Source organism: Rattus rattus, chromosome 13 (genome assembly GCF_011064425.1).
Source record: "Rattus rattus isolate New Zealand chromosome 13, Rrattus_CSIRO_v1, whole genome shotgun sequence".
NCBI lineage: Eukaryota > Metazoa > Chordata > Mammalia > Rodentia > Muridae > Rattus > Rattus rattus.
In genome coordinates this window covers 70,711,337-70,736,458 of record NC_046166.1, presented here as the reverse complement: position 1 = coordinate 70,736,458, position 25,122 = coordinate 70,711,337, and the positions used below count along the sequence as shown (strand labels likewise).

General features: G+C 51.9%; 1 protein-coding gene across 1 annotated transcript in view; it reads left to right on the top strand.

Moving 5' to 3' along the window:
- Mcf2l (MCF.2 cell line derived transforming sequence like) overlaps positions 1–25,122 on the top strand; it is a 148,036-nt gene that overhangs the window by 80,713 nt on the left and 42,201 nt on the right. Inside the window, 2 exon segments of the mRNA XM_032919323.1 lie at positions 10,066–10,149; positions 15,182–15,296. Coding sequence (XP_032775214.1) covers positions 10,066–10,149; positions 15,182–15,296 — 199 coding nt within the window.

The following is a 25,122-nucleotide window of genomic DNA, read 5'->3' as shown; positions in this document are numbered from 1 at the left end:
TGCGGTAGGTGGAGGAGGCAACGGAAATTCCGGAGGGCAAGGGCCGGGTACCTGCCCCTGCCCGCAGGCCTCAAATGTTGGCTGTGACCCTCATAGCAACTGCAAGTGTCCCAGACCTGTGCCACGCCTCAGCTTCTGCACCACTGCAGTCAGACTCTCAGACACTCTGTGCTCTTGAAACTTAATGACAATTGCAAAGAGCTTGATGCCAAATATTTATAGTAAAAAATGCCAGAGATTTAAAAATACTAACTTACCAAAAAAACTGTTGTAGTGACTAAGGTGTTTCTTAGTGAAGAATAACCCTCTCCCTCCAATGAGCTCTGCGGGAAGAGACCTGGGTTCCCTCTTGCTCTGATATCCCTGACCCATGACCTACTGAGCTTAGCTGGGCATACATAGTGCCCACCATGTCTGGGCACAGACACACCAAGCTCAGAGAAGAACAGGGGCGTCGCTATGAAAACGTTTGAGTCCTAGCTCCCTGAAGAGCCCTCGACTGGAATGAAGGTTTTTCTTAACAAAAACAAACGTTATTGGTGACAGAGCCTTGCTGATTGGACCCTGCTCCCTAGGGCAGTGCACATGGCCTTGTCTCCCTCCAGCACTGAAAAGGAGGAGGACTCTTCAAAGCCACCTTCCGGCCACCTGTGCTCAGATGCTGGGAGAGGCTACAGGCACCCAGCTGCCAGGCCCCTGTGACAGACACCTCGCCCACCGGTACTCACCAGGAGCATCAGAGTTCCAGTTACACAGCAGAGGCCTTCACAGGCCCGAGACTCATTTTTCTCCCCATGAGAACCTTGAACACTTCTGGCCTTTGGCTTTTGAGGATGACGTCTTCCTCACAGTGTGTCCCATTGATGATAAAGCCTCTGGGGTCAGTGGGTTCAAGTGGGGCTAGTCCCATAAAAGGACATGTGACATCTTCCAGAGCTTGGAGCTCCCTCCTCCTTCCCAAAGGGCATGTGCCGCGCCCAGGGCTCTCCATGAGCCTCTCACAAGCCGTGCTGCTCCACTGCACTCTACCTAGTGAATGGCCGCCACGCATGGCTGCATGGAGAACCGGGCCTTGGGGATACCACCTACTATGCCTTCTGGATAATTTGAGGTGGTCATGTGCTATCAGAAGGTTAAACTTTAACCTTGATGGAGGAATTCTCTGCTGCTCTCCTGCTGTGTAGAAGGCTGTAGAACATTTCAGGAGAAGGCTTGTTCTGTTGCCTGGTGGGTTGGAGGGTGCCACGGCCTCTTCACAACCTGAGCATCATTCTATATCTTCCCACAGGCCACAGGCCACAGCCCACAGGCCAAGCATGAACATGGGCAGGCTGGGCAGGCCAGCCATCTGACCAACTTTCCAGCACCTTCCCTGACCCTAGGTCTGGCTGTCTGTGGCTGTTGAAAGCTAACTCAGTATACACCTTCCCAACTTCAGCAGAGTATGGGTCTCTCAGTGAGCTCAGATTCACCGACCCCACCTCCAGATGCATACACAGCCAGTGCATTGTGAAGGAAACTCACCATTCTGCCCAGCCCCCAGCTGGTTGGGTGGCTCCAGCCCTGTATCACGGCAGGGGCAGTGCTCCTCCGTCTTCACAGTCTTCCATTCCCTGAGCCAGGCTCGCTGGGTCTGGACTGAGCAGAGCTTCTCTCTTCAAGCCCGCTTTCTGCCTGGGAAGTAAGTGCTTTGACTTCCCAGGGGATAGCATTTGTTTTCAAAGCCAGACCGCAGCGTGCTGTTCTATCTCCTGCTTTTCCTCTGTGTCAGTGGAAACAGAAGAGGCTCTGAGGCCAAGGTTGTCAGAGGATGAATCCCAGTGCAGTCCACAGAATCAGCACTCAGCTACCCCACTGACCTGACTGTCAGGCTCCATAGGAACTGTGCTGTGATTCACGTGAGGCTAAAGTTCAAATAGGTAAACATTACCCAAACCTCAAAGCCAGCCCTCAGCACCCATACTGAAAGGGGTCAGTAGCTACGGCACCGTGGGCACTGAAGAGATGACCTAGGACCATAAGGTGAGCCCTGCCTGCCCTACAGTTGGATGGTGGTGTAAAGATGGAGGCCAGCACTGGGACATGTGTGCTGTGGGGAGGGTCTGGGAGGTAAAGTCAGGATCTGCAGGGCCCAGCTGCAGGGTGACTTCAAGCCAAAGTGCATGAGCTCGGGGGGCCGGGACAGAAACCCCATCCCCTGGGCTGTGAGTGTGATCCACTGAGTACTGTGCACACAGAGGGAAACCGTCATGTCCCTGAAGGGTCAAGGGGGTGTGGGGGCTCTTCTTAGCCTCACCCAGGCATGACAGGAGCAGCAGTGTGACAGCTATCACAACTGTCACAGGACATTCGACAAGGACAGTCTGTGAGGCTTGGTGACAGCTTGGAAGAGCAGTTGGTGTGAGCTCAGGGAATGGGAGTGGCAGCATCCAATTTCAGGGCCCGGCCCCCTCACTCCCTCTCTCAGTGCCAGGCTTCCTCTGGTCATTCCCAACCCATCTGTGAATCGCTGTTACAGAAGGACCTTCAGAGACTGAAGGGAGCGGAGAAACCGCTTGGGAGACAAAGGCCCACACCACATGTGTAGTAGGCTGTGGCCAGTTGCATGGTCCCCAGGGCAAGTCTATCCCGCAGTACTTCCTGTATTCAGAGCTGGCTGAAGCAAACTACTGAGGAAAGTGTGAACTTATCAGAGCTCTCTTCCAGACTTTCACACCCACAACCGACGCCGCTCTTCCATTTCCGCCTAAATCACTCTTTGCCATTGTCTCAGTTAGGGTCTCTGTTGTGTGATGAAGTGTTACGACCTTACGAAACTTGGGGAGGAAAGTGTTTATTCCACTTCCCCTTTGTCGCCCATCACCAGGGTGGGCAGGAACCTGGAGGCAGGAGCTGATGCAGAGGCCGTGGAGGTGGCTGCTTACCGGCTTGTTACTCATGGCTTACTCAGTCCGCCTTTTTATACAACTCCGGCCCATCAGGCCAGGACAGTCACACCTACAAGCTAGAACCATCTTCCAAATGACCCTAGCTTGTGTCGAGTTGACATAAAATTGGCCAGGACAGATATGCAGTGCAAGTGAACCTGGGGCGGACATGGCTAAGGCACAGCCTCTCTTTGGTGGCAGCTGCAGCCCTGTTCCCATCCATCTGGAAACTTAGCACAGGCAGGAGCAGCACTGTGGGTGTCCCCCTCCCAAGGACACAGATACAGACCCAAAAGCCACGTGGGAGAGACCAGCAGAGTGGCGGTGCTCCAAGGGGCCTGGAGAGCTGGGTGGTGCTGGGCGACATCACCTGGACATGAACCAGGGCAGAGGCAGGTGTGCAGTCAGTAGTGGTTAAATGTCCGCCACCCACCAGGTGTGCAGGCCACTTTGAAGGGAGGGACCGTGCGTGTCCTGACATTTTAGAGACTGCCTCTGAGAGTCAAGCAATCTACCAAGGTCACTTAGCCCCTGCTGGCCAAACCCAGAACTCATACCCAGAACACTTGGCTCCTTTTGGTCAGGTCAGCAGTCAGCCTCACAGGCAGTCTCAGGAAATCAGGGCCCCAAAGTGAGAATTGGCCCAGAATGCAGCCTCAAGATGACCTGATTCCTGAGCGTGTTTGGTGTGAACAAGCTTTGCACTGTGCTCTGTAGGAGAGCAATGTGGAGACTGTTGAGTCGAAAGACTAGACTCTGCTGTGGACTTCCCACCTGTCTGCCTCCCTGGCTTCCTCAGCCGTGACCTGAAGTGAAGCCCCACACCGCAGCCCCCATGTCCCATTCTGCACATCCTACACCTAGGCCCCACTTGGCATGCCCCATGCCCGTACCTTCCACCCTAACCCTGCACACCGTCCCCATTGTCTTTGCAGTTGCACTTAACAGCTTGGCGACAACTGCCCTCGTCATTAGACACGCTCCTTGCTGCCTGTGGTAAGGAGCTGATCAAAGATACAAACTTCACAGAATACACATACTTCCCTCACAAATTGTAAAGCTATTTCTCCATCCATTGACTCAAAGGCAAAGGGACTCGTGAGAGAACCAGCCGCTCGGGAAGCTAAGCAATGGATGTTGCCATGGAGAGGCAGCAAGGTGCTACTTCCCTCTGAGGGCCCTTTGTCAAGCCCCCTCTGCATCAGAAACGACACCCTTAGCTCTTACTTCTAAACCCTGCAGTCAGGTCCTCACCTCGGAGCCGCAAGCCAGCCAGCTTCTACCCTTCCTTGACATCGACCCTGCAATCACAACCCTGCAGTCACATGGGCACCACCGTGGGACTTCAGGCAATGTCTTACTCATTCAAGGCATAGCCTTGCCCCCTCCTAAGTGGCTGTGATGGTTAAACTCATTAAAGACCAGAAAGCACTCACTGCTACTTCCCTCTGTGAGCCGGAGGACTGAAGCTCCTCCTGTGTTTTTCACTGTGGGAACTGAGCCTCTGCAGGCTTGAGTGAACAATGGATTTCCGGGAAGATGAGAAAGGGGTGGGCTCCGCACTTGGGTTTTTCTCTAAACTGGCCCAGTGTTAGCTTAGTGTGTCAGTGTTTCTAGGACGCCTGGTGAGGGCTGTCCTGAACGCCGTGACACTTCAGGTGGCTTTTAGGTACCCCAATTCTGAGGCCAGAGAGTTTGGGATGGGAAATATGCTCACCCAAAGACTTCTCAGGCGTCCCCAGTGATGACTGGTGTGGGGTGGTTCTGCTGTGATGTTTATCTTTTCCGAGGATGGCATTGAGTTCTGAGGGACAGGCAGAGGTGACATTTTATAAGCTGACCCTCGAGATGCCACAGGACCCGGACGCTGGCAGCAGAGGTCATGTTGCCAATGCTTGTGTAGCAAGGCAGGCGCTGGTCATGTCTGCTGGCGCCATCCAGTTGTGCCGTCTCCTTGAGGATGAACAATGTCTCCCATGAGAGCCAAGCAGAGAGCCCAGCAAACTCTCTGGGTGCTGTGTTCCTTTAAGGAGTGTTTGCAAGCTTGGAAACCACGCAGATAGTGACACCCACACTCCAGGGTGTGAGTGCTTGGGCAGGTGTTTGCCTGCACTACAGTACAGCCCCTGGGAAGGTGAGAGTTTAAGCCCTGACCTTCCACCACAGGGTCACGCCCAGTAGAAATGTCCCATGTATTCATGAGAAGCTGGTGGGTTCCACTCCTTGTAGTGATGACCTCCAAGTGGTTCCCACACACAGACTTGAAAACTGGAGGCTGGTACTGAAGATGCCTGGAAGAGGTGGGGCCAGGGACAACACCCTGGGGGCCGTGATTACATGTGTCGTCCTCTGTGCCAGTCTGTAAGTGTGCTACCCATGTGCTTGTGAGAAGCCCTGTGGCATGTGAGCAGTGGTGGCTTCCGGCCCCTGCTGGCTCTCTGCTGAGTGAATCTGAGGCAGAAACCTCCTCTCCTGAAGGTGCTTTCCCTCCCCATCAACCCTTACATTCCATCTCTGTTGTGGGCCTTGATTGAAAGCTTTTGGGGACTTATTTCCTAAGATCAAGGGACAAGGATGGTCAGTGACAAGGGAATTCAGTTGCTGTGTGTGTGTGTGTGTGTGTGTGTGTGTGTGTGTGTGTGTGTGTGTGAGTGAGAGAGAGAGGGGGGGGTAAAATATTTTTAAATAAATTAATAATAATACCCTGGGATTTTTAAATATTAAGAACTCTATCAATCAAGCAGCCCTTAGCATGCGTGAGGGTTCGCCTCAGCCCCAGCATGTGACCAGTGCTGGCCTTGTCACTCTCTGCCCGACCCGCCATCCTGAGGATGCAGCTGGTTTGAAGCTTGTCACTTCGAACATCATGTTGCAGAATTTGAATTTTATTCTGCCTAGTTGCCTGTCTGCCTTCCTCGTGTGCCCTCTCCATGAATATGACTGCGTCGCTGTTCAGGCTCTCCAAGGGACACAGTGGGGCTGATCTCCCACCAGATGACTGATGATGTCATCCAATTTGACCTTCAACCCTGGACTTTGAAAAGACGCATTATGTTTGATTGACAGTAAGCAAAAGCCCTTGGGGATGGACTTTTTGTCTGCTTTAAGTAAAAGGAGATAATTAGGAAATAGCAGACTTCACTGTGTGACCCTAAGACCTGCCTCCCAGCCACCAGTGCAAGGAGCCCTTCTTTTGCTTTGTCCCCTTGAGGGAGGCCAGGACCTTGGTCGGAGTCATCAGCCAAGCAGAGGCCAGCTCTCTCACCCACCTCCACAGCTGCCCCTACTTCCCGGCAGTCCCCTCCCCTGCACAGGGCGACCTCCAGTGCTTGTCTCTGACCCACCTTGCCTTAAGGTGTCTGCTCCTTGTTAACTGTCACCTTCTCTGGCCTTGGGTCAGAACTAGGGGTCAGAATGCCCTCAGGTAGATGGAGGACAGGAGGTGCCGTGTAGGAATCTGGCCAGCTGTCTCCCTGGACGAAGCTACTGAGTTGAGAAGTGAGTCCCTGGGTTACTTTGTGACCATCTAACTCTGTAGAACAAAAGTACCTGGAGAGATAGAACGGCCCTGACTATGCAGACTCCGATACCCAAACGGGCCGGGATCTGACAGCTGCTTTGTGGATAAACTCGGCAGCTGAAGGCTGACTAAGATGGGCACTCTTCCCTCATCTCCTGTGGGGCGATGGTCCTTCTCTCCTAGGAAGACTTACTAGGGCTCCCTGCCTGATTGCATTTCAAGCAATCTGCCTTCTTTCTGGACTCCGGCGGTCTTTGCTTACTTCCTGTATCCCGGCGCAGGAGCCCAGGGGAAAACAGCCATGAAGTTGGGGAGGGTTTAAACTTCGACTGTCTACAGCCCTTGTGTCCTGGAGCCCCTCCTAACTGCCCCTCTGACTCTGGCAGGGTCATGGCTGGGGCCCCTCAGTGTGGGGTGTTGTCTGTGCCTCCTTGTGCTCACACAGAGGAGCTCTGTGAAAGCCGGCCTACCTTGACCTTTGACCACTAAGAGAGGGGGGTGACCAGGGCACCTTCCGGGGCTCTGCCTCCTGTGGGCCTGTCTTAGCCCCACAGTTCCCTATAGTCTTCTTACCTCCGGTCTACAAATTACACTGGGTGGGGGGACTGAGAAAGCCTGCCCCAGGGCACGCGCATCCAGGCTTCCTCAGCTGCAGAAACATCAGAAAGAACAAATGATTATAATTCAGGGGGAAAATGCCACCAGCCTGCTGAGCTCTAGGACATTATAGAACAAAGTCTCCAGCGTTGGCTGGGCACCATTTGTGGACACTTAGAGTGTCCCTACGGACTAGCTGGGGATCATACACACACACACACACACACACACACACACACACACACACACACACTCACAGAGGCACGCACACACGCACGCATGCACGCACACGCACACACATACATGCGCACACACACACTATTTAATATTTTATCTTGTGTGCATGTTTGGTTGCGTGTGCATGTATGAGCGAATACACGTGCACATCTGTACACGCATCTGTGGGGACCAGTGGACCTCGGCTGGTGTTCCTCGGGTGCTACCAACCTCTTTTGTTTGGTTGTTTTGAGAGTCTCTCATTAGCCTGGAGCTTGCCAAGTAGGCTATCTGGACGGACCTGTCTGTCTGTCTCTGCCTCCCAGTGCTAGGATTGAAAGGGCACAGCAACACGCCTGCCATTTTTTTTTTAACATGGGTTCTGGAAACTGAATTCAGACTCTTGTGTTTTCAAGGCAAGTACCTAGCCTGCTGACCTGTTGTCCCGGCCCAGATATTTGTTCATACGAACTTGAAGGAGGCTGCAGCCCAGGTACCGTGGCCTCTGCCGTTATGGGAGGCAGGGGCGTGTGGTAGCTCATGGGGTGGGGCCCAGGCCCTGCTCAGGCAGGGACAGAAAGACTTGGAGAGGGTCTCATTGGAACTCTGGAAGTTGGACTGTTCACAGAAAGGGTTCCTTTCACGGGGTGGCTGTGGTGAGGCCCAGTCTGAACATATTTCCTGTCCGAGGAACTCAGGAGGCCCCTGGGTAACCCCCAAGTGGCACTCAGCCATGTGTCAACCTGTCCCTGTCCATGGAAACAGCTCAGGTGGTCAAGGCATGAACAGAGCACGTGAGGTAGGATGAGTTTACAGCCTCTGGAGCCTGTCCACCCAGGCTTGTGTCACCCAGGAAGACAATGTCATTTACAGACATATGGAATCTATTCTGAGGACTCCATAGAAACATTTCCATCAAGGGCCATGGTGCTGGGGTTAATTTCCTTGCCAGTAGGTGCAGCCTAGAAGTTTAAAAGCGTAGGTCTATGGTCCTATGGTAGATGTCCCCAGGGTCGTGGCAAAGTCCCAGGAGCTTCGACCTGCTCAGGGCTCAACTCACCACTGGGTTTGGAGAAATCGACAGCCTAAGGTGACACCCACAAACTGCCTGGTAGCCCCCAAATTCCTCAAGCATTCAGAAAGACGCTGGGCTCCCACTCTGTGTTCCTCTGTAAGTCAGAAGCAGGTTTAAGAGCAGCCTCCCCGGCCTCTCACCTTCTGCTCTAGCTAACGCAACAGAATGATCCGCCACTCGTGAGTGTCCCCTACACAGTGATGTGTACACACGCACTGAACCATTTCCCCAGAATTTAAAATTATATCAGTCTTGTTAGGTGACTCTTTCTGGCCCAGCATCATAAAGGAATTAGCATTGCCGAGAAGTCTGAATGACGTTGGATTGTGCGTGTTGAGCTCACATGTGAGACCAGCCTGATGTTTACAGTGTGATGAGTAGAAGGAGTTGTTCCTTGCTCTCTCCTCGTGTGGCACTGCTGTGCTCTCAAAGCTCTGACCGACATGATATTCTGGCACCTCTTTGCCCAGTGGCAGTGTGGGGCCTCTTTGCCCAGTGGGGTGTACTCGGTGTCATAGCTTTACCAGCGGGCATTTGTATAGCCCAGGAGCAGGAGTTGAGATCAGTGTTGTACAGGTGACATCTGCTGCCTCCATGGGAGCTTTCAGACTGTTGTTGCCCAGACAACAGTGTCACCATACCATACAATGTCCCCATACAGTGTCACCATACCATACAATGTCACCATGTGTTCCCATACGGTGTCACCATGACCCACTTTCTCAGGCCTGGGGTCAATGTGAGTCCTGGGTCTTATGGACACTGATGTCCAGGACTGTCAGCACTGCCCTCACTTGTGGTAAGGACCCCACATTTCATCTGTTGGGTCCTAGTGAGCCTTCCTGTCGATGCCATTTTGGGGTTAGCTGGAATGCTGCCTATCTGTGCACATGTTAATCTGCAGCTTACAGTAAACATCAGGGCAGAGCCACCAGCAGCCAGGCCTCAGTCCCGTTACTGGTGCCACCTCACAGGCATCGGGGGAATGGTAGGACATGGGCAGCACAGGACCCTGAACATCTGGGGACTTGTGGTGGCTGCAGGTCTGTGGTGATGGCAGATGCCTCTGTTAGCAAGCCAGCAAGCCTTCTGTAGGCAGCAGGTGAGAGCCCTGAGGTGCTGCACCTCTGCCAAAGCAGGAAGGGGAAGGGGGAGAGGGGGGGGGAGGGGGAGGGACCTTACCTGTGAGTCAGGTCCTGCCCTCCTCCCTTGGCATCACTCTCCCTCTCTCCCTCTCTCCCTCTCTCTCCCTCCCTCCCTTCCTCCTCTCTCCCTCCCTCTCTCCCTCTCTCTCCCTCCCTCCCTCTCTCCCCCTCTCCCCCTCCCCCCCCCCTCCCTCTCCCTCCCCCCCCCCCCCCTCCCCCCTCCCCCCCCCCCCCCCTCCCTCCCCCCCCTCCTCTCTCTCCCCTCTCCCTCTCTCCCCTGTCTCCCTCTCCCTACTCCAGCACGTTCTCCCTCCATACTCCCCTCCTTCCCTTCTTTCCTCTTTCCTTCTCTGGCTCTTATATGCATTTTTAAAAATTGATGGTGGATCAGTCAGCATTTGTGCAATGAGAAACAAAGCCTTGCTCTGCTTATTGGAAACTGAAATGCCTTTTTTCCAGCCACGTGACCAAGGCTCCCTAGGTGTTTGTAGCTCGTTCCAGAGGCTCCCGAGGGCTGTTCCCAGAGCCCCAGTGGGTGTGAGGCCAGGGTTCCTCCCAGTGACAGTATGTCTGCTCTTCCTGCAGATGAAATCATGCACCAGGACATCGTCCCACTCTGTGCCGCTGACATCCAGGAGCAGCTGAAGAAGCGCTTTGCTTACTTGTCTGGTGAGTTCCGGAAGCCAGGGGTGAGGGGTAGCCGGGGCGTGGCCAGTCTCTGGGGCTACACCCAAGTCTGCATCAGTAGCTGCTTCGTCGCCCTCTGCCAAGCACCTGGCCATGGGGAGGAGGTGGCAGGGTCATGTCCACACCCTCACTTCTGGTCTGTTGTCCACACTGCAGCGTCCCAGAGCAGACAAGCTGTTGAGGAAAGAGGTTTATTTAGCTCACAGCTGTGAAAGGCCAAGGCTGAGGGACACATCCACAGGTGATCTTGCTGGCAAAACCTTAGCCAGTGCAAGTTATCATACAGTGAGAGGCGGGGAACATATGAGTGTGCTCAGACATGTTTGTGTGTGTCCGTGTCCTCAAGCCTCTTCATAAAGCCGCTAGGACTCAGTCAAGGGCCACCTGCCTGATGATTAATGCTAATCGCTTCCCCGAGGCCTCCCTCTGTTGGATTATTTCTGCCTCACAGAAGCCCCCAGATTTAACTCCAGCACAGGAAGCCTTAAGAGACACTCAATCCCAGCCGTGGCCCTCAGGCTCTGGAGACGGGTGAGCTGGGTGTTCCTGACCCAGGATTCCAGGAACTCGGCCCTTCCATGAGTGGATGCCAGTCCCAGTACCATCGGTGCCTCCTGTGATCATGGCTGACATAGCTCACCAGGCACCTCACTTGGTACTGCTCTTGCTGTTTCTCAAGCTCTGCTTCAGAAGCAACGGCCTTGAGACTGACCAAGCTGAAGGCTGAGAGTCATGGTTGTCCCACCTTGCCAGAGGTGGTGCATGTCCAGCCTTGTGACAGCACTCCTGTGCTGAGCCCAGACGTGTCTATTGGTCAAGACCAATTCAGGAAAAGGCCACATGTGAGCCTTCCTCCAGATCTCAGGTCAGCTCAGGGTGTCCCCTTCTAGTTAGCCTAGAACACCCCCATCACTTAGCCACATAAGGAGAAACTCTATCCATATCTGTGACTCCAGGAGCATCCCACCCCTTGGAGTCTTCTCTTGTTTTCGTTGGCCAGGCCTGTGGTCAAGATACAACATGCTCCAGTCACGTAGATTCCAGGGAGCTTTGAGATGTTGGACAGGAGTGGAGTTGAAATCCAGTCTGTGGGGTGTATTTCACTGACTTAGGAAGCGTCTATCCAGATGAGGTGAGCAGGAAAGTGGAACCTCTTGAGGTGTTGCTGACGAGGCAGTCCCATTGGGAAAGGTCTCCCCAAGGTCCCTGAGAGGACAGTAGGAGTGAGAATCACACTGGAAGGGTAAGCTCAGAAACTGGTGAAAAGGCCACAGTGTCTGCCTCCACTCCTCGACTTCTCCCTACCTCTCCGCCCAGCAAGGCTCCAGGCTTAGCTCATGGATGCCCCAGCCTTGGGTTCGAGGCCTTGACCTTGAGTGTGAACTGCCCATCTGTCCCTATATTGGGGCGTAGGATAGTTGATAGTAAGATCCTGGGGACCCCACTGTATGCTCACCTCTCCAAAGTCTGACCGCCTGAGAGCTCCAGGCTACTTAGAAGATGCCCTGAAGGTCCGGTCCCCATCACTAAGGTCCCTGGCTGAGGTCCCTCCTCTGCTGAGGCTGCGGAGACCGACTTCATCTGCCTGAGCCTCTGAGCCTCTGTCCATCTGTGAAGGTGCGGAGGGGGGGATGAGGACGAATGTCTTGGGCCTTGGAGTTGACAGCAGCCCCTGCTGGTACCCAGCAGAACCAGAAGGACCCACGCTTCTCCGTAACCCAGAGGAGGCCTGGAAGAGGTGCCAGAGGTCATGTGAGACATAGACCACGGACAGCCCTCAGCCTCTGCGACTTGGAGGGCCTACTGAGCCAAGCGGGGCAGCTGCGAGCTGATAACTGGAGGTGATCAAGTGTGTGAACATCTACTATGAAATGTTCAGTGTGAACTTGAATGTCTACCATATCTACAAGCCGGACCATCTGTGTTTGTGTCGCTGTTGGTGGAGACACGCCTGGGACATTTCAGCAGGTGCCTTCATCCTCTTGGTCCCACGCCGCAGTCACTTGGACACCCTTAGGTGCCTTACCTAAGGATCTGCACTCTCACTGTACCTAAGCTGCGTCCATGCCTTGGACCATCCCTCTTCTCCTTGCCTGACCATTTCCGTCCTCGAAGACACAGCTTCCTACTTACAGCCAACCCTGGCCTGCCCTCCGTTCTACTGCACAGTTAAGGGGTTTTATGAATACAGTGGACCAGAAGATGAGCTCACTGTCATCTACGAGCTTCAGTGCCCAGTGCTGCAGGACTGTATACCTTACTGTCTCCTCTGCTGTAGATGGAAATTGGGCTGGCAGAGTACTTATTCTCAGCCACCGAAATCCATATTCTTCACGAGAGATACCCCCCAGGCTTTCCCTTGAGCCGTGGTGTGGCCATTCCTCACAGCACCCGGCAGGCACCGTTTAGATGGAAATGTGTTAATCAGGGACGCTGGGCAGGACCACTCCTCCAGCCTCCCGACTGAATGTGCAAAGATGGAAGGCTGACGAGCCTCACGCTGCCCACTCTACCTGGCAGAGCAGCCACATAGCCGGCCCGTAGCTTCTGGGGCCCCATGGGGCTCATGGCCTTTCCCACAGCTGGTGCTTCGCCAGTGTTCCAGCCTCGTGTCCCCATGGCAGCTTTAATGGCAGACTTACAGCTGTTCTGAAGTTTTCTCCAAAATGAGGCTACCACATACCCTGTGGAGTATCCCAGGGTCCTGAACCACCCTCTCCACTCAATGCTGCGTTTGGGGCAGGCTCCTCAGACCTTCATGGCATCACCTGCTTCAGAGTCCTCAGTCAGCCTGGGCAGCCTCTGCTCTTGAGCATCACCCTGGAGAGAAACTGAAGCAGGCAGCTGCCTGGGAGCCCTGAGTGCCCAGAGAATATCCAGTGGCAGTAACCAGCACAACTCCTGCCGACTGAGAAGTGTCACACCCAGCAGCTTCTGGATAGCTTCAGGGGTCCACAGCCGGGTGCATCTGAGACACCACAGACAGCTGCTTCGGTCTGAATGAGTGTTCCCCCCACCCCCACCTCCACTGAGGCCCAGCCTCTCGAGAGCTGGTTTCAGGAGACCGGCTTCATGACGTAATGGTGCATCAAGCAGGGACACCCTTACACCAAACCCTGAGGCTGCCGATGCCCTGACCCAAGACTTCCAGCCCACACAGCGGCGATAAGGAAACTTCTGTTGTTTATAAGCTCTGAGCCAATGGTGTTTTGTTAAACACACCGAAGAGACAAACCCCTAATAATACCTGTGAAACTATTAAATCAGTGTGGAAAATCTTTTGTACTCACAAAGGCTTTCTATCAATTTGAAGTCCCCTGATTTTTTAAATGAATATCCAGCTTCAGAGGGCTAGCTTCTGATACTCTCATCCTTTTGTGAAATTTTATGTCTTTATAACAGTTTTTTATATAATATAATCCACCATTATCCCCCTCTGCTTCCCCTCTGCCCCTTCCCATGCACTTCCCTCTTTCAAATTTCCTCGTTCTCTCTTAAATTCATGGCCTCTTTTTCTTTAGTTGTTGTTACAAATGTGTGTGTGTGTGTGTGTGTGTGTGTGTGTGTGTGTGTGTGTTCCTAAATATATAAATGCAACCACTCATTCTATATAATGTTACACGTATGAATATGATCTCAAGGGTGACTGCTTGGTATTTGTCAGTGGGGGCTCTGTCCTGGAGAAGACCACTCCTCCCACCCCCAGCATCCCCTAGTTGCCTATAGTTTCCTGTCCAGGGTTGAGGCTCTGTGATCTTCCCCACTTCCCGTTAGCGTGTCTGTTGGTATCCTCATTGATCAGGTCTTGTTTAGATAGTCATGTTGATGAGGCTTCATGGGCATAATCTTTTTGGCATTTCTGGGAGGCACAGTATCACAGAGAAATCCGTTTTTCCAGTATTGCAGTTTTTCTGCCCCCTTTGGCAGTGATCCTGGCCTTAAGTAAGGAGCCGTGTTGTAGGTGTGTCAGTTGGGACTGGGCTCCACACTATCTCTTGGTCCCTGCACTTTGCTTAGTTCTGGTCTTCTGTAATTCTTTCTGTCCATTGCAAAGAGAAGCTTCTTTGACGGAGGATGAGAACTATACTTGTCTGTTGGTGTAAGGATAAGTATTCAGAATGTAGTTAGGAACTGTGCTTGTTTATAAAGTGGTAGTTGAAGGTTCTCCTCCAAGGTCCATGGTCTTCCTAACCCCAGGTTGTTGAATAGTTTTCACACCAGCATGGTTTCCCTCTTGTTAAGTGAGCCTAAGTCCAATTAGAAAGCTGTTTGTTACCTCCAGGTATGCAAGCCGCTACTGCACCCCGAGTTTATGTATGGCGCCATGTTGGTCTTTGTTAAGGTTCATAGGCATACATCTGAGTACAGCTCCCCTTGTGCCTTGTGGTACCACCAAAGCTAGTCTTCAGGGAGAAAGCTTTAGGTCACATCCAGCTCAGGTCCTCTGGGCTCCTGTGTCTGAAGAACATGGTGTCCCCATAATAGGAACTTACCTTCCACCTAGGGGGCAGCCAAAGGCAGCAGCAATAGTTTGCAATGTTTCGGGAGTCTCTTGGACTGTCTTGTTTATACAGCCATTGCTAGGAACAACCGTTTCACAGAAGAATTCCTAGTTTCCTAGATCTTAAAGTCCTTCTACTCCTGCTTCCGAGATGTTCCCTGAGGCATAGATGCAGGGCATGTGATGTAAAAGTACCCACCGAGGGGTTGGGGATTTAGCTCAGTGGTAGAGCGCTTGCCTAGGAAGCGCAAGGCCCTAGGTTCGGTCCCCAGCTCCGAAAAAAAGAACCAAAAAAAAAAAAAAAAGTACCCACCGAAGGCTGGGCTCCCACAGCCCCTTGGTCCCTGCATGTGTCCAGCTGTGGTTTCGTGAGGGTCTCCATTTACCACAAAGAGAAGCTTCTTTGATGAGGGTTAATTGAAACACCCTGTGTCCAAGAAGTCTCTGTGGCTCTGTTGGAGACAGCTAGGACACTGAGGCTCTGCTGACTATCTCCCCCTTTTTCCTCCTCAGGTGGGCGGGGACAGGACGGAAGCCCAGTCATCACCTTCCCTGACTACCCAGCCTTCAGCGAGATCCCAGACAAGGAGTTCCAGAATGTCATGACCTATCTCACCAGCATCCCCAGGTAGGGGCTGCTGAAGCCAGAGCTGGATTTGTGGTATTTTCTGCTTGATTGAGACCCTGGGGTCCTGAGTCAGGGTGGAGCTTCGTTGAGGAATGGGTTCACAGCTCAGAGTCCACTGTTGTAGGTCCTGGGCTCCCACGGACTACTTGGCATTACAGTAATCCCAGCACTTAATCCCAAGTTCAAGTCCAGCATAAGCTACTAGTGAGAGCTGTTTCAAGAAAACAAAATATAGTCACTTTTCTCTTTTAAAGTGTCACTAGTCACTGTCCATTCTGGACTCAAAGATCCATGGTGAGTGAGTCTTTCCACGCCTGGGAAAGGCACCATATGGTCGTGTCTTTGGAAGAAGACATTCTACAGCTGAGGCTCAATTTATCAAGGAGCCTGGCTCCCCTTCTAATCTGGTCATCAGTTCCAAGGAAGTCCCCTGAGGTGGCTGCTGGAAACCAAGAGAGCAGAAGCAGCAACAGCCGATGTCCTTGGTGTTTGTATCAGCCACGATTCCCTGGAGGACCAGAACCCATGAATGTGTATTAAAGGAAGGAAGACTCATTTGATCAGTTTAAACGCTGTAATCTAGCCAGTCCGATAATGACTGCCTCGCATCGGAGAAGCCCAGAATATAACTGTTTGGGTCATAAAACTGAATGTTTCAGCAGTCTCAGTCGGAGACTGGGCAACTGGAGGGTTCCCTGAGACCTGCTTGTCTTCTATCTGTCATTGAGCTGAGGGAGAGGCTAGAGACGTGGTTGTGTTTCATCTGAGATTCATCCAAGGAGAGGCGGCTCTCTCAGACTGATGCCCAGACAGCCTGGCTACGAGTGGGTGGGAGTTGGCGGGTAGGGCTGATGGGTGGAACAGGGGAGGAGTTAACACAGAGCCCTGTGTGTCCCCGGAAGAGGAGGATCTACTGAGCCAGGAAGTAGAGGTGAACTCAAGCTGGCCCTGTGGAGCAGGGACCACTGGGTCCTGTAGGTGCTTCTGGTTCATGGGTTTCTAGGTCAGTACTGTGCTGTGCCTGCTACTGTGAGTAGCCCCACGCCCTCCCTGTCCCTTCGGTAAGTATCAGGAGTCCTGTTCCTCTGGTTTGTCCCAGCATGTTAGGGCCCTGCTGAGGACACTTTGGGTGATTGGAGCAAACGTGACAGAATATTGGAGAGAAACGGAGGGCACACAGAGAGATCCCTACTTAGCTTGCTGACAAGACCACAGAGGTAGCTGAGTGACAGAGAAGGGAAGAGGCTCTGTAGTGGAAACCCCAAGTGAGAGGATGAGCTGCAGCCCAGCGAGGAAGATGGAGCAGACAGAAGACTTGCTATCCTTGCCTGCCACGGTTCATTTCTTTCTCAAGGCTGAGCTAGTGCTCGCAGATCTCTGTGGGAGATGCTGCAGAGCCTGCAGGGCACCTCTGAGTGTCAGTCATTCGGAGCCACCGCAGGCTCTTCTCATGATGGTAAAGCCAGCCTCACCAGCCCCGCACTAGCCAAGGCAATCTCCAAGCTCCCTGACCACCTCCAGGTCCAAGAAAGTCCACCAAGGCTGTCTTCAGACATGTATGCTCACTCATGTGTATGTGTACACTCGTGCACACACTCATGTATTCTCACAGTCACACATGTACACATGTACAGGTTAACACGCACAGTTAACCCATGCAGTTATGCATGTATACATACTCATGTTCACAAATGAACTCATACATGCTCACATATATGCAAAGGTTCACACTTGTGCTCTGCACATGCACACTCTCACATGCACGCACATCCCTGTGTGTTTCCAACGTGTTCACACATGAATTTTTGTACACACCTGTTCATGCATATGTACTCATCCATATACACATTACACAATACTTGTATCCATGGTTACACATGTGCATTTACATGTTTATACACGTACACATCCTACCATATGGAGAAGCGAAGCAAATCAGATTAAGATGCAAATTTTAAGAATACTCAAGGGAGCCAGGTGTAGTTCCTACTGTCAGCTCAGCACTCAGGAGGCTGAGGCAGGAGGACCACAAGTTTGAGATCTGCTGCTTTACACAGGAAACCTTGGAGAGAGGGAGAAGGTAGAGAGAATAAATGAATATTGAAAAGAAGGAGGAAATCATACCAGGCTCACCAACCCTGAAAACGGTTGGATCAGAGGAAAGACCCATCTCTGGTGGCCACCGCATGGTTCTCTTTGCTGTAGCTGCCATTGGCTCCTGGGGGATTCTGCAGCCACGGTTATTAAGTTCTTCTGTGGGGGGTTGGGGATTTAGCTCAGTGGTAGAGCGCTTGCCTAGCAAGCGCAAGGCCCTGGGTTCGGTCCCCAGCTCCGAAAAAAAAAAAAAAAAAGAGTTTTTTTAAAAAAAAAGTTCTTCTGTGGGGCCAGTGTCCTGTGGCAAGGGTGAAAGAGGCTAGTGGAGGTCTCTGCTTTTTGGAGCATGCTGATCACTGACCACAGATAGGCCGCCTTGCCCTGCCCTGTGAGCAGGCCCCGAAGCTGCTTGCTGTACAACCTCCATATTTAGTTGCTAAGACACACTGGTCCAAGCATAAATTCATAGTGAAGCACAGACAGACGTGCTCTTAAGCAGATCACCAATAAATCACCCGAGGCCCTTTTCAGTCAGAGGACTGGGAGCAGCCGTAAGACATCGGGCCACCTTCCCATGCAGCACGCCCACCCTCCGTTCACAAAGCTTCTCCAGCCACACAGGCCAATGGGCCTCCTCTCCCAGCCGTTCTTGGTGATGAGGACCTGTTCCTAAAAGGTGCCTGCATGGCTCACGCATGTACAGATGCATACACCACATAATTGCCCTGCAACATGCAGGCAGAAATGAACAAGACAGATGCACACAGACGTGAACACACACGCGTACTCACTCACACACTCATACACACACACTCATTCACACACAGACACTCACACACACACATCACACACAGACACTCACACATTCACACACAGACACTCACACACACCCACACACACTCACACACACTCATACTCACCACACATTCACACACAGACACTCTCACACACACACACACACACACACATTCACACACACACTCACACACACACACTCATACTCACCACACATTCACACACAGACACTCACACACACACACACACACACACACTCACACACACACACACACACACACACACACACACACACACACACACACACACACACACACACACACACACACACACACACACACACACACACACACACACACACACATTCACACACAGACACTCTCTCACACACACACACATCACTCACACACACACACACACACACAGACACACACACACTCACACAGAGACACTCACACACACACACACTCACACACACAGAGACACACACAGACACTCACACACACACACACACACACACTCACACTCACAAGTATGCAGAGACACGCGCTCCCTGAGATGACTTACAGCTGTGAGGACCCTTGGAGGTGGAGATAAGGGACAGACAGAGACACAACTCATACTCTCTGTCAGGTAGAGTGGATGCTGTCTTCTAGAGTACCTGTTTGACCCTCCCTTGCTGGGCATTCCCACGGGCCCCAAAGCAGCCAGATGTGCCCTGAATTCAGACGGAACTTTCCATGGAGTGAGAATGTTCTGGTAGAGTGTGTGTGTGTGCAGCCATGCGTGTGCCAAGCCACTGCCACGCTGCTCTTAAATACCAAGGCTGTGCCTCTGCTTCCTCCTCACCGGGAACCACAGCTAAAGGCTGGTTAACCTCACGACTGCTCACTCCCACATGTGGTGGGCAGCGTCAGCTTGCCTTGCGTCCAGCAGTGCTTTAGGGCATCCTTCTTGCTGGCCTTGGTTACTGCTTCCTCCACAGTGTAAGTGGGCTAAGTGTACCTGCCTGTCAACAGGGGATTTGGGGACCCATGCTCTCTTGGTTAGGGCCCTACTGTGATGAAGGGCAGTTAGTAGGTTTTCACGTTTGTCCCCTGTTGGTGGCCGTTCCTAAATGTCTCCCCAGGTCTCCCTTGAGTCTCGAGTATCCAGAGTCTGCTCCTCTGCCTTACTTAGGGTGACTATTGCTATCACGGAACAACATAACCAAAAGCAACTTGGGGAGGAAAGGGTTCTTGGCTTACACTTTCACAGCACTATGCCATCATTGAAGGAAATCAGGGCAGGAACCCAGAGGCAGGAGCAGACGCAGAGGCCAAGGAGGAGCGCTGCTTACTGGCTTGTTCCTTGTGGCTTTCTCAGCCTGCTTTCTTAAAGAACCCAAGACCACCATCCCAGGGATGGCCCCACCCACAATGGACTGGACCCTCCTCCATCAATCACTAAGAAAATGCCTTACAGGCTTGCCTACAGCATTTTCTCAACTGAGAGTCCCTCATCCCAGATGAGTGTAGCTCGAGTCAAGTTGATAAAAACAGACAAACAAACAAACAAACAAACAACTCTCCAAGACAGCCACCCTCTGCTGTTGTCTGTGACAATGCTTATCTGGATGGTCACTGTGTGTGGCTTCCAGGGGGAGCTCAGACCCCACTGATAGCTGAACCGGGACAAGAGGACTACAGAGGGAAAGAACTCAGGTGGACACGCCCACCATCCCATCCCAGGGCTCTCAGGGACTGCTTGAGACCTCAGCTTCCCACAACAGCATTTTATTTGTAAAGTCCAGGGCTTTGAGCACTGAGAGCCTCTGAAGCTTCCCGGAGTCCCTGTGACTTCTGCCCTTGAAGACTCTCTCTGTGGGGACTTCTCATGAGGTCCCGCCCTGTGCTTGTGTGGCACATTCTCCTAACCCCACCAGAAGCCACTTCCTCTTCAGTGCTCATTAGTTATCTTTCTCTGTTACTGTCATCCAGTGTGACAGTCACTGACCACGTGTGGCCACTTAAATTTAAAATGAAGGAAAACAAAACAGTTGTTTCTGCTCTCATGTGGCTGGGGGTTACCACACACTGGGCAGCTGCAGGCTGTGACGCATGTCATGTTAACAGGGCATGCCTCGTGTTCAGGGGCAAGGGCAGTGACTGTTCTGCTCCTTTGTCCAAGAGGAAGGACAGCTGCCATCACCCTGCTAGAGGGTGTGCCACTGTACCATAAGGAAGCTCTGGGAGGCACAAATAGTGGCTCTGGGCCTTCCCCATTAGCCTTCCCCAGGCCCTTCTCAACCCTGTCACACAGTGCTGACTGTTCAGGGAGTTGGCAATGGCTGTGAGCTAGCTAGTGAGTCAGAGTGCTACTTGTTAAAATTCTAGTTCCAGGGTAGAAGAGTTGTCTGAGGAGAGGTCTTGGCAACCTTGGGCAGCGCTCAGGGAGGACACTAACAAATGCCCTGGAGCCACAATGGAGACAGCGAGTGGCTGCAGCTCCCCCACTGCATGTGTGCACACACTCATGCTCACCTGAACACACGAACACACACACATTCTTTGTGAGGAGAGATGAGCTCTCGTTCTGTGCACAGACTTATTTGGGACTTGAGTTCAGCAGCGCTCACAGAAACCATCTTTGGAGAGACCATGGATCTAAGATAGCGAGGGAAAACAAGGGCAGAGGCTACTTAGCCAAGATGGCTGTGAGTGGGGCTGATTCAGGCCATTTTGACAGCAGGGTCTCTGACTTCTCCTCTCAAATGTTCAGAGAAAGGCTCGTTATGCCCAGTGGCTGTGGTGGAACTGTGGGTTCCATTAGTCTCCCCGTCCTCCAGAGCAAGGAATACTTTGGTTAGGGTTTGAGCTCCTCTGCCCTTCACCAGCCCACAGCATGAACCTGGGCCTCCAGAGAGTCTTGAGTCTCGGGACACCTGCCCAGAGCCAGGCAAAAGAAATACTATCACAGGTGGGAGGGGCATACCCAGTTCTGTGGCCCCATCCCTGTTCCTGCCCAGAAGGGACCCGATAGGTTCCATGTGTTTCAGGAAAGTCTAATAAAGCTATCAGTCTGCTGGCTGACTCTGAGCCTCCTGGGCCAATGCTAAAATCCCCTGAACCCACAAGAGCCAACCAGGCAACCTTGGGAAGATGGGCAACCTCAGGGATATGGCCTTCTTGTCCTGGACCTGCCTGCCCTTGTGCACTTACTGGGTCCTCAGAAATTGTCCCTTTATGCTCTCTAGGCAGTCAGCTGTGGCTTCAACCTGTGAGGCCCGGGCATCTGGTAGGAGGAGGCCAGGGGGAGTTAACAATCCACCTCCAGCATCCTCCTGAATGTGCAGCTTCATGCTGACCACATGAGGGCACCATTAGTCAAACCATTGTTAAGTCAGGTTTACTGTGAGCCTCATGGCTCCTCTGACCCTGGTTTCACATACTCCCCACCCCCGCCCTTTCCATCCTTATAACTAGTTTGTAAATATTGTACACTGTACTCCAAGACCTGCTTTTAAACTCCAATGTCACTAAGACAATGACACTCGTAGAATGGGACATTTCACACACTGAGAAATCGAGGAGACACGTCCCACCAGACAGAGATGTTCCATCCGTGGTGAACCTATCTTGAGATCCCTGGGCCCCTGCTTGTCTCATCCTAGCTGCCTCTCTCCAGGACCCCACACCCTCTGCTGATCTCATATGCCTGTTCCCTTCCTCCAGGCACCACAGGGGAACATGACCAGCCCTCTACCCACCACTGGGATGCCAGTGTCTATGGGTTTAAGCTGTGGGTTCTGAGTGCTAGCTGCTGTACCCCAGCCCCAACACCCACTCACTCCTGCTGCTGGCCCTTGAGTATTTACTGTTACCCATGACTCACCTACTGATGTGAGCTATAAGGCTAACCTCTTCTGGGCAGATGACACCCTAACCTCTCCTGGGCAGATGACACCAATGACAAGCCAAGAAAGGTCCATCTAAGTCCATCTTTTCAAAGTTGTGAATTGCCTGGGCTTCTTACATGTTCATGGGTTACCCCCAAACAGCTGTATCACAGTAATGGCACCCCAAACTGTGTAGAACAAGGACAGGATTATATGCCGTGAGGGTTCAGGGAGGCAGGGAGGCTGCCCCAAACCAATGTGGGATGAAGTAGGCCCTCCTGATGCCCCTGCTAGGTCTGACAAGAAGATCCTGCTGAGCTAGGTCTATGGGGAAATATGAATCAGCTGAGCATTTATGTCTGTTGCAGGACAGACCCTGGCCCTGTGCCTGTCCTTCTATGATTGCTTTCTGCCTAGTGGTCAGACCTCAGACCTTCAAAACAATGACCTGAGAGAAGGTTCCAGCAAATTCCAAACTCCTGAAGCAGGTTTTGTGACACTTCTGGGCCTTTTTTGGATAAAGTATACCTAAATCCCCCTCACATGTTTTAGGACTGTGGACCACAGTGGGTATCTCTAAATGCTGGTGCCTGAATGCTCAAGAACATCTGAGGCTACCACATGCTGCCTCCTCCAGTTCTTCACCTGTAGACAGCCATAGCTGTCTCAAGGCCCAGGACATCTCCCTGCAGGAAACCGCCACCACCCTCCTGGGGCCAATTTCAGTGCCTGGCCTGCTGATAGTGCAGGCCAATAGGCACTATGAGGCACCACCCTCAGCTGAGCCTTCTCTTCATAGAGATTAGTGCTCCTGCCCCTTGGCTTGGGAGGAGGGAGATGTTGGCAGCAGCAGGAGGGACTGCCTGAGGCCATGTGGAAGGACATAAGGGCTGTGACTTCCTGAGACTGGAGGCTGCCAGTGATGGTGAGAAAAGGGAGGCTGCTTCCTTCCAAGATTTCCTACAGTGAGTGTAACCCTGGGAGGCAGCCATAGTGTCCTAGTGACCGAGTGTAGCAGGTCACTATCTGGGCTCTGTGACAATGGTCAAAAAAAAAAAGCAACCTTTTCTGTGCTTAACAAGATGGAGCCCCACCTTCACAGAGTCACTATGAGGCCTTGGTCAAGGACTGTGGTTTGTTGCTCCCACACTTGGCCCACAGCCATACAGAAAGTCAGAAGGTCCTCACCCAGAAAGTGGGGCCTGGCCCCGGCTGGCCGGACTCCTGATGGAACCTACTGCCCCAGGGGTTCTCTGTGTCCCAGACTGTGAGCCGTGGGCAGTGGGATGAGGTCACAGATGCCTTCCCAGGCTCAACTGTCAAGCCATAAGCTAGCTACAGTGGGCGGACCACCGGAAACATACCTGTAAATGTTGATTTTAATATAAAGGTAGGCTATAAATTAATGCAGCAGCTGGTTTTCTTTATTCTGGTGAATTCCCTAATAATGACACAGAAAGACCAAGATTTACTTAAGGCTTTACTGCCTGGACAGTCAATTGATATATTTTAATCCTCTAAGCTACTCTGGCTACCTCCCAGTCAAAACTCCATAATACTTGCATTTAGGGCTTTCCATTCTTCTGTCTTCTGTCCTCCCTCCTCATGGCTCAATCTGTTACCTTCTTTCTCTCTCCATCCCCTGGCTGGCAGAAGTCCCACCCTATTCTCTCTTCTTCCCAGGCACTGGCTAATCAGCTTTATTGACATGCAGAGAATAAATGGTGAGCATTGTTTACATAAACTTGAAACAGGAGATTCTTGACAGAAGCATTACAATGCAGTGTCCAGATTGAAACAAGGTGTGAGGGCAGAGAAATTAGCATTTGAATAAAACATTATACCTACACACAGCATTATACCTACACACTAGAGCATCCCTCTGGTGTATGTTTTTAATTCTTTGTACTTGTGGTAGTTTTAAAGAGAACGGCCCCTATAGGCTCATAGGTTTGAATGCTTGGCCATTGGAGAGTAGCACTATTTGACAGGTTTAGAAGCTGTGGCCTTATGGGATGAACTGTGTCATGGGGGAGGGTTTTGAGGTTTTAAAAGCTCAAACCAGGCCTAGTGTCTCTCTGACTTCCTGTGGCCTGTAGATCCAGATGTAGAACTCTCAGCACCATGGGTGCCTGTGATGCTGAGACAATGGACTAAACCTCTGAGACTGTAAGCCAGCCCCAATTATGAGAGTTTTTCTTTATAAGAGTTGCTATGGTCATAGCGTGTCTTAGTCAGGGTTTCTATTCCTGCACAAACATCATAGCCAAGAAGCAAGTTGGGGAGGAAAGGGTTTGTTCAGCTTACATTTCCACATTGTTGTTCATCACCAAAGGAACTCAGGACTGGAACTCAAGCAGGTCAGGGAGCAGGAGCTGATGCAGAGACCATGTAGGGGTGCTGCTTACTGGCTTGCTTCCCCTGGCTTGCTCAGCTTGATTTCTTATAGAACCCAGAACTACTAGCCTAGGGATGAAACCACCCACAATGAGTCCTCCTACCCTTGATCACTAATTGAGAAACTGCCTTATAGCTGGATCTCATGGAGGTATTTCCTCAAGAGAGGCTCCTTTTTCTGTGATCACTCCAGCTTGTGTCAAGTTGACATACAAAACCAGCCAGTACATGGCTTCTCTTTACAGCAATAAAACACTGACTAAGAGAGAAGTTGGTACCAGGAGTGGGGTATCGATGTGACAGGCCTGATCATGGTGCTCATTGATAGAATATGAACTTTGAGACTTTGGATTAGGATCACAGTTGAATGCTTTGAGAAGAGATTAATGAGTCATACTGGTGGGAGCATGGAAGATAGTGGTATTGAGAAAAATGTAGATTATGATGGCTCAGTACAAGATGTTTCAGAGGAGAATATTAGTAGACAATTTCTTGTGGTATTTTGGTGAAGAATGTGGCTGCTCTCTATCCTTGTCTAAAAACCTTGCCTGAGGCTAAGTTGAAGAGTTTTTGGATTAATAGTGTTTGGATTAACAGCCTAGCGTTGCCTGTGTTGTGTGGTTATTAGTGGCCACTCTTATGCAGTTCTACAATGAAAAGGAG